The following is a 10071-nucleotide window of genomic DNA, read 5'->3' on the forward strand; positions in this document are numbered from 1 at the left end:
TACCTGTAGAAAGGGAAGACATAGATCCAATGGTGGTCCTTTGCTTGGTTGTTGGACTTGGAAGATCATGTTGGTGCATGCACGGAGCCACTCAAAGGCTCTGTATGGTAGTAGTGCCGCATCGACTCTGTTGGATGTAAGGTTGGCAACGTGAAGGGCTGGACGGCGGCTTGATGTCATGGCGTGCTTGGAGGTGTTGGGAGGCGGTTGGTTGGCAGTAGGCGCATGATAGAGGTGGGAGGCAGAGGTGGAGGAGAAAGGCGTTGGACTAGGGTAGGGCTTGGGCAGCGAAACTCAAAGGAAAAAAAAAAGAGAGAGACACCTGCCTTAGGTGAGAACAAAAATAAAATGTGGGGGAGAAAGTGATGGGAAGTTGAACAAAATATACTGTACATGGGGAGGGGTTTGGACAATTGACAAAATATGATGTATGTGGGAGGGCTTGGGCAATTGATAAAGGAAACTGCTGGGGATACAAAGGGATCCCACAAACTAACGCGTCAGATTTTTTTTTTTTTTTTTAAATTCTGAGAATGCCCCGCTGCTCTCCCTTCCCCTTTTCTCTCTCTCCTCCCTTTCCCTTTCCCCCACCTTTCTTTTTCTTCCTAGACCCTGCATGAAGATTGCATGTTCTTCATCACCCACAACTCGTCACCGACAGCCCTCACTGAGACTTCACTCTTCGATATCCCTCGTTGACGCCAAGTATTTCTCTCTTGTCCCATTTGAGTTGCCTTAACACAGTAACACTTTCGAATTTCCATAGAGTTTTTGGATTTTTGGTGGGTTATGTAGGATAACTCTGCTGTGTTATCACCCCAGGTTGTGGAAAGGTGTCCCTTTTAAAGGTCTTGTTAAAAAATCTAGATGAATCTCTCAAGGTTTCTTACTTCCTTTAATCGGCATCTAGTTTTTTTTTTTTTTAATGGACATCTAGTTTGAAGCTATAACTTCCTTAAATGGGCACCTAGTTTAAAGGCCCCGTCCGTAAATCAGTAGAATGTTGATAGGAAAAAAAAAAAAAATTCAAGAAAGCTAAATGCAATCGATGTAGATAATTTTGTATATATAGAGTTTTTGGATTTTTCTCAAGTATGCATCATGTGAATTTGAAGGCTCTGTACATATGGGATTTGCCTAATGTCGAAATGATCTATTACAGGCATCTCAACATGCAATTTTCCTCTTTGCCAAGATCCCACAAATATGGAAGAACTTTTATGTGAGTTGCTCCAAAAATAGTTGCATTAAATAGAAAAAAAGAGAATAAATGGTAGAGTGAAAGATAATTGTGAGATGTACGTTTGTTGAAGGTCATACATATGTGAGAGTGAAAGAGATACTCAAGCCATGAAATAAACTTACCAGTGGCCAACGCAAGTGCTGGAAACAGGATGTAGGTGAGAAAGGAAGCTGAAACGGGATGCATGGGTTGGGAAATTGAAAGAACGCTGAACAGGACTGAACGAGACGAGATGGATGACACAGCAGTCTGCAGCAAGTTTCTGAAAAAAATAAATAAAAAAACGAGGTGGCGTATTGCCACGTCAATTTGTGAGATCCTTACGTGGCCGTAGCGGTCCTCATTGACAAAATATGTTGTACCTAGAAGGGGCTTTGGTTGTTGATGCTTGGAACATGCAGAAAGGGTGTGGCTGTCCATGTATGAGGGTCTGTAGAGAGTGAGTTTGTGTATTTAGAGTGTACATAAATATAGAAAGCTGGAAACCTAGAGGAAGAAAGAGGAGGAATAATCATGCATAGAATTGTTGTGTAGTTATGTTGGGTTTTTAGAATAAAAACTTGGGCCATTATAAAAAAAATGCACGCTTGGTCTGTAAATTATTAAATAGGTTTTAACCTAATTACAAGCTCAATAAAAAAATTATATTCCGCATTAATAATATTTTGGACCCGTTATTTATTCAAAAATTACTAGATAAATCTCAAATGGTTTCCCTTAACCAAAAATAAAATAAAAAATATAAATGAATTTATAAAACACGTCTTGGCTTGGGTTTAGTGCTGAGTCCGAGTGTTACAGTTGGAGTCAAAATCGGATTTTTGCTTAGCCCTAGTCTAGACTTTCAAGTATATATCAACATAATTAATCAACGTACTAGGTATCATCGGTTTCATTCGGTCAATTCTATCTATAATTTTCCAGAGTTTATTTCACATAGTAATTAAACTCAAAATATTTTTTTTGGCTTTAATATTTTTTTTTCGTAATTTTCATATTTTTTTGTCCTTATATTCTGTGTTTTTTTAGTAAAAAACTCAGATCGTTAGTTTTTTTTTTGTTGTAAATTCTAGTTTTTGAGTCTATTAAAACTATAATTTGTGGGTTTTGATTTATTTTTAATTTTTGAGTGATTTTAGGATTTCATATTCTTTTTAAATTTTAAAATCTCTTTTTATATTATTTAATATTTATTATTTTACTGTGTGAGATTTATTACATGGACACTTGGTATTTAATTTTCGTGAAATAAAGTAATGAAAATCTGACAAAGGATCGATATTGAAAAAATAGGTTTAAATTCAAGAAGTAAATTGATACAATTAAAAATCCGAGTAAATTAAGAAAATAATCGTGCAAAAAGGAAAGATTGTAAAACCCCAGCAAACGACGTCGCGCGATTTCCAGTCCCAGTCCCAGTCCCCGTAAACCCAAGTCAGCATTACACTGTGTTGTAGAGAGAGAGAAAGAAGCTAAGTGCAACGTGGGACACTGGTAGTGCCGAGTTATAGATCAACAGTAGCCGAATCTCCCCTTCCCCAAAAAGGCGATTCTTTTAGGGTTTCCGAACCGGACGGAGATGGCGACTCCGCAACCGAAACGCCTAGCGGTCACACCGACTTCTGCTCGGCCTTTGTCGATTACGCCTGGTTCTAGGATTTTGAAAACCCCTCTCAGCGATGAAACCATCTGGAAGCGCCTTAAAGAGGCCGGTTTCGATGAGGATTCAATCAAACGGAGTGACAAGGCTGCACTCATAACCTATATTGCAAAGCTTGAAGCTGAGGTTTTTTAATTTGCCAAATATATATATTTTTAAATTTCATTTATTTCTATTTTTCTTTCTTTCTGAATAATAGAATTTTTTTATTATCTGCTTATTTTAGCATTTTTATTTTATTTATATAGCGTTTTGGTGGCCTTGGGGGAGTTTGTCCGGCTGTTTAGCTTTTCTTGGTTACTTATGTGGAAATATGTGAACTCTTAAAACATATGAAATTCGTGCAAACTATTTGGACATATTGAGTTCTTTTGATTCTCTGTTATTAAAATAGAGGGTGAAGGGCTAATAACGTTGGAAAAAATTATGAGGAATCCATACCGATAAAAAAAAAAAAAAAAATTGTGAGGAATCCATTAATCACCTTCTACTTCATTGCGAGATTTCTAGTACCTTATGTAAGGCCATTTTTGATCCAATGGGAATTGATTGGATCATGCCTTGTGGAGTGGTGCATCTCTCCATCTGTTAGAAAGGACAGTTTGGTAGTCATCAGCATCATTTTCTATTGGGAAATGATTCCCTCTTGCTTAATGTGGTTTATTTGGAGAGAAAGGAATGTGTGTAGCTTTGAAGACTACAAGAAGTTGGTGGTGTGCCCTCTTTTAAATACATTTTACCATTGGATGGCTGCTTATATTTTTTGTTGAATTTCTAGATTCTGGGACTATCTTGGTCTTTTCACCTCTTTGTTAGGTGTATCTCTTGTATACTCCTCATGTACCTGGATAATACCTTTTTGTTTTAAATAAAATTTGTCTGTCTTATCAAAATACATTTATGAGGAGAAGGAAAGTGACTATCAACGATTTCAGCATGTCATATTTATAAGTTTCAATAGTTCTTGTCGACTGTACTTTACGGGTGGAAATCAATTTGTGTAGGCTAGAGTGTTTGTCTATTACATTATCTATTATTGGAAAGAGAATCTCAAGTAGTACGTGTGCCCCCTTATTAAATTTAATGTATTTATCCATTTTCTAAGCATAAGAGTACCTTATGATGGTATGTCATTAATTGTAAATGAGTGATGATGGAGATGGTGGCATGCTTTCATACATATAGTTTTTTAGATTCAAGAGAGCGGAATTTTGACCTCTTGCTGTTGATGTTTTTGGTTCTATAAGATATTGCTAGTCCTGTGGGATTGTTAACCCCTAGGGGTTGGCTCAAGTGGTAAATGCCTTGTTCTTGGTGGTATGCTCCTTCCTAGGTCTGAGGATCGAGTCCTCTTGGGTGCAAACAATCTCTAGGGGCCATTGGACTTGGGGATTTTCCCCTTGAATTACCGAAGGTGCATTTGCGGGAAACTCCTTGTTGAGAACATGTGCAACCCCTGGATTAATTGGGACGCTGTTCTCGGACACCCAATACCAATAAAAAAAAAAAAAAAATTCCTGTGGGATTGTTTGTTATTGAGTAATCAAATAGCATTTGATCTCATTTGCAGCTCACTTCTGTTTCAAACTTATTTGGTTTTAGTGTCTATTGGGTATGTGCATTGAATGTTGCTACTCTATCTAGGCTCTATTTTCATATTTTTTATTACATTTATACCTATCCCATGAGGTGCATCCTAGCCATACCCATTTATTATTAGTTGTTTTGTTCGATGTATATCTGATTAGCAACACTATCAGATCTTTGAACACCAACACCACATGGGCCTTCTTTTATTGGAAAGAAAGGAGTTGGATTCCAAGTACGAGCAGATAAAAACCTCCGCAGAAACAGCTGAAATAATGCGGGTGTGTGATCAAGCTGCACGCCTAGCTGCTTTATCTGAGGCAAGGAAACAAGAAGAGAGTCTGAAGAAGGCTGTAGTCGTCAAGGATGAGTGTATAGCAAGCGTAAGCTTATCATCATGGTCATCCTTTAAATTAAATAAAAATTTCCTTTCCCATATGACCTCTGTCATCATTATTTATGTTTTATTCAATGAATTTCTGTAGCTTGAGAAAGCCTTGCATGAGTTGCGTGCGGAATCTGCTGAAATAAAGGTTTCAGCTGAGAGGAAATTGGCTGAAGCACGCACTATGGTAGAGGATGCTCAGAAGAAGTTCACTGAAGCGGAGGCAAAGCTGCATTCAGCAGAATCTTTGCAAGCAGAAGCGAGCCGGTGTAACAGTGCCGCAGAAAAAAAGCTGCAGGATGTTGAAGCACGTGAAGATGACATTAGGAGGCATATCATATCTTTCAAGTCTGAGTATGTGTTCTAGTCATTTATATCACATTTTTTGGAAATCACTTTGTAAAGTGCCTGTGTTCTAGCGGGATTTTATTAGTTTCAAGTAGGAAAATTTGCCTGAGAAAAATGCTCAAGGAGTATCTTTCCATGAGATCTCTAAGCTCTTCTTTTATTTCATTATGCTACTCAAAGTCATAATGAAGGCCACAAAAACCTGAAGTGGACTGCAAAATGGTGTTTCCATTTGAATTTGGTAGTTAAATTCTCTAAAATGTCTTGCACACTGTTGAGTTTCATATTACCTCTTCTTTGACTCTCTTAATCTATGTTCTGTTACAACTTTCAATAAAGCATTTGCGCAAGTGCTTTTTTGTGAGAGGTCCTTACACTTTGTTTGATCAAGATACAGGAAGAGGGGATTAGATATTCTGTTCATTCGTTACAGAGATGAAGACAGAAAATGTAATTAATCTCCCTTTTCTTTTTCTAGTAACCAAACTTTGTTTTTTATATGTGGACATGGTTTTCTTATTCTCTACGCCATGTCATAAGTTAGTTTATGAAAGAATTCCATGCAAGACCATAAGGTTGCACCTCTTTGTGGACTGACATTTCATCTTGGCTAACTGTTGAAACAGAGCAGAAGTTTTCAACTTGTCATCAACTCAGAAGAAATTTCTTTATTGTCTTTCATATAAGGCCATAGTCACACAATGGTCATAAATTTGTTCAAGACTTGCTCTACATGTACCTTCATGATCTCCTTGTTGTCTTTATGTTTTAGTTGTGATGAAAAGGAGAAAGAGATCATTCTTGAGAGGCAATCTTTGACTGAAAGGCAGAAAGCTTTGCAGCTTGAACATGAAAGATTACTTGATGCGCAAGCTTTGCTAAACCAGAGAGAGGATCACATTTTTAGTAGATCTCAGGATATAAATCAACTTGAAAGAGAGAGAGAGGATTTAAAGACGAATATCGAGAAGGAACTTAGAGCTCTAAATGATGAGAGATCTGATCTGGAGCTGGCTAAGGCTTCCCTGTCAAGAAGGGAGCAGGTTCATATTTGTATTTCCTGATTTTATTTTGTTGTAAGATTTTTCCGTTTAGGGGAAACTTCATTTATGTAGGTTCTCTTTTGGGTTTATTTAGGATATCATTAAAAAGGAAGCTTTGCTGAACAAGGAAGAGCAAGGCCTTCTTGTTTTACAGCAAAAATTTGCGAGCAAGGAATCGGTGAGTTCTTTAATTTTTTTTTCCTTATGTCATTTTTTTATAATTATAAAGCGGAGCATGGATTGTTTCTTGGAATTCTTTTAGCCAACACTTATAATCTTTTGCAATAGAGAAAGCTGGACTCCTTTGTGGTCATTACTCTATTTTTCTTATTTTATTGCTTGGGTGGACAATGCAGGATGAATTACAAAAAGCCATTGCCAATCATGAAATTGCTTTGAGAACAAGGAAGTCTGAATTTGAAGCTGAGCTGGAGGTGAGGCGAAAATCAATTGAAGATGAAATTGAGGCTAAGAGTCGGGCTTGGGAGTTGAAGGAGATGGATCTTAGGCAGCGGGAGAACCTAATATGGGAAAGGGAACGTGAGTTGGAGGTTGAATCAAGGGCATTGTCAGACAGGGAGAAAGAAGTGGCAGAGACATTAAATCTACTTGATGAGAAAGAAAAATGCCTTAGTGCTACTGAGAAGGAGTTTGAGCTTAATAAGGCTAATTTGCTTGAAGAAAAAGAAGAGGTTAAGAAAATGAAAGTAGAGCTTCAAAAGTCACTGGATTCATTGGAAGACAGAAAGAAGCTAGTTGATTGCGCACAAGAGAAGTTAGAGGACATGAAAACTGAAACGAGTGAGTTATCGGTTCTGGAGATGAAACTTAAAGAAGAAATAGATATTATTAGGGCTCAAAAAAATGGGCTTTTGGCTGATTATGATAAGTTGAAAATAGAAAAGGCTAAGTTTGAATCTGAATGGGAGTTTATTGATGAAAAAAGAGTAGAGTTACGGAAAGAAGCAGAACACGTAGCTGAAGAGAGACTGGCCTTTTCCAAGTTTATTAAGGACGAACATGATAGCCTTAGACTGGAAAAAGTTGCAATGCGAGATCAGTGTAAACGTGATATTGAGGCACTAAACCTTGAGCGGGAAGACTTTATGAATAAGATGGTGCATGATCGTACTGAGTGGTTCAGCAAGATGCAACAAGAACGTGCAGATTTCTTACTGGATATTGATATGCATAAGAGGGAACTGGAGAATTGTTTTGAAAAAAGACGTGAAGAATTAGAGAGTGATTTGAGGGAGAGGGAGAAAGCCTTTGAGCAAGAAAAGAAAAATGAACTTCAGTGTATAAGCTCTCTCAAGGAAAAAGTGGAGAAGGAGCTGGAACAGGTTGCTTTAGAAATGAAGAGGCTTGAAACTGAGAGAATTGATATAAATTTTGAACGTGAACAAAGAAACAGGGAGTGGGCAGAGCTAAATAATTGCATTGAGGCCCTTAAGGTCCAAAGCGAGAGATTAAAAAAGCAAAGAGAGCTATTACATGCAGATAGAGAAGAGATTCTTTCCCAGATTGAAGACCTTAAGAAGCTGCAGGATTTGAAAGTTGCTTCAGATAGTGTTGTAGTTGCTGAGTTGCAAAAATCTGATTCCAAACCAAGCCAGCGGAAGAATTCCACAAAAAGAATTTTGCAGCAGCAGACTCTTCTACAAAAGGCTGACTCACATAAAGAGACAGATATTACCGACATTAGCAGTTTGCTCGATTCTCAATCTAAGGGTGATATGGATGGTGCTTCCATGCAAAACTCTGCTCGTTACTCTTGGATTAAACGCTGCACGGAATTAATATTCAAACGTTCTCCTGATAAGACTCCTGTGAAGTATGAAGAAAGGTCTTTAACATCTGACCATGAAAATGCAAGCAACAGGCAAAACTATGTGCAAGAGAAGTCAAACAGAATTCTCAGCGAGAGACAACAGGTGAGATATGCACTTTGTGAGCCAAAAGTGATAGTTGAAGTGCCCACTGTTGGTGAGGTTGTAAAAGAAGCAAATTGTACCGAATCTGAAATCAAAGAATATGCAAGTGAAAGGAGTGCCCCTTCAATTTCTGAGCAAGAACTTCTGGCTAGAAGGAAAAAAAGAGTTATACCCTCTAAATCCAACGACGGTGTTAATTTACAACTAGAGAAAACACAGAACAATAAGAAAAGGAGGCAACAAGAAGATGGCCCTGCAGCTCAATGGGCCTCTACTGAGAGGTAAGACCTTGAAGTCAATCCCTTTCTTTTGCTCTAGCTTAGTGCTTGTATAATTGTATTGCATTTCTTGGAGATTTTGAATGCAATATATGAAATGAGCTTCTGGTTCTTAAAAGCGTAAATTGATGATTTATATGTTTCTGTTAAATATTTGTTTATTTGGTTTCAGTGTAATTTCTTCCCAACAAAATATTCCTGAGGATCAGCGTGCATTGTCATCCTCTCAGACTAATGAAAGTGCTGAAGAGGCCGGTGCATTTTTTGTAGATAAAATCATGCAAATCTCAGAAGTGACTCTTGAGACAACCCGCACTCACAACTTCACAAATGAAGACAAATTAGTCAGCCTGTTGAATCCTGTTGGAGAATTGGAACTGGATATTTCTCCAGATGAAGTAATAAATATTTCTCCAGATCAAGGAGTAAATGGTCATGCAAATTCTTCACATGTACAGAATGGTGTCTTTCCCTGTTGCCCCAAGGCACCAGAAAATCCACAGGAAGTAATTCATGTTGGGCATGATAGTGATCATTTTCAGGTGGCTGCCGTGTTTTCAAATGTTGCTTGTGTTGATGTTTTTATGTGTGGGTATATGAGATTATAGTGGTGATTATAGTGGTTTTTGTTTAATCATTTATCAGGTTGTTCTGAAATTTCTATTTCATGTTCAATATTTTCGTTTTCACATATTGAAAGTACATGTCGTTCTTAGTTATAAGACTTATCTTTTTTCAGTCTGGGGGACTTTTTGTTCTTCGCTAGGTGGTTGTGATATTTTGCTTGTTTGTTATTTGTGATTTGTTTCTGCTCCTTTCATCTTCTTTCCTATGTCATGATCTTAATGCTGCTCCATGTGGTGCTTTTCGTTGACGGATGGCTTCTGCAACTAGGAGAGTTCTTTGTGAAACTTTCGTAGGGTCCCAATCCATGGGTGCTCAATTTATATCAAATAGGCCTACATTTTATATGGTTATTGCATTGTTGAGTAGTTGCTCATTCATCCTGCTGATTTCTAATCTTTTTCTTATGAATGTCTTTGTCATGCAGTCTCAATGAAGAGAGACCAGACAAGAGTAAACAGGAAGTTGAACATCATGGTGCTGCCATATTATATTGAAAAGGATGTCGTTGAGCATAAGTTGTGGACAAGGTCAAAGCAGAAGTAAAATATTTTTGGCTTTTTATTGGATGCACCTATGGTTTACATACCGCAATGGATAAAATCTGTGTTCTTCACTCCTTTATGAGTTGCTTATAAGGCTGGTGACATCTCTTCCTCTTACAAGTGGGATAAATATCATGTAAATGACTCCAGTCGGCAGTCGGTGTGATATATTGAGAAATTTGTGTAATCTTTTATTGGCTTTGTATGTGCAGTTTTCTTCTAGAGCTGGTGAGGATTGCTGATATTTGTATATTGAAATAGCCGTAGGGTAGTGTTTTAGGCTTTAGCATGCATTTGTTAGACTGGTCTCCTTTAGTTTTTTGGGTTGTATGCTTTGCTGTATTTTGAACTGTTAATGTGATTCTTGTTCTCATACTGTGACCCTTTTCGCTTTCAAAATAATTGAAGGGACTCATGAAAGTTG

The 10071-nt window shown here is 37.6% G+C and overlaps 1 protein-coding gene across 1 annotated transcript; it reads left to right on the forward strand.

Moving 5' to 3' along the window:
- The first annotated feature begins 2691 nt into the window (after positions 1 to 2691).
- On the forward strand, positions 2692 to 10071 carry LOC109022037 (protein CROWDED NUCLEI 4-like). The gene is made up of 8 exons (XM_019004822.2): positions 2692 to 3029; positions 4664 to 4873; positions 4976 to 5229; positions 5996 to 6266; positions 6361 to 6444; positions 6623 to 8481; positions 8651 to 9020; positions 9530 to 10071. Exons 1-8 carry the CDS (start codon positions 2823 to 2825, stop codon positions 9536 to 9538), a joined length of 3264 nt encoding a protein of 1087 aa, XP_018860367.1. The 5' UTR covers positions 2692 to 2822; the 3' UTR covers positions 9539 to 10071.

The sequence above is a fragment of the Juglans regia genome, chromosome 8, assembly GCF_001411555.2.
Source record: "Juglans regia cultivar Chandler chromosome 8, Walnut 2.0, whole genome shotgun sequence".
Lineage (NCBI taxonomy): Eukaryota > Viridiplantae > Streptophyta > Magnoliopsida > Fagales > Juglandaceae > Juglans > Juglans regia.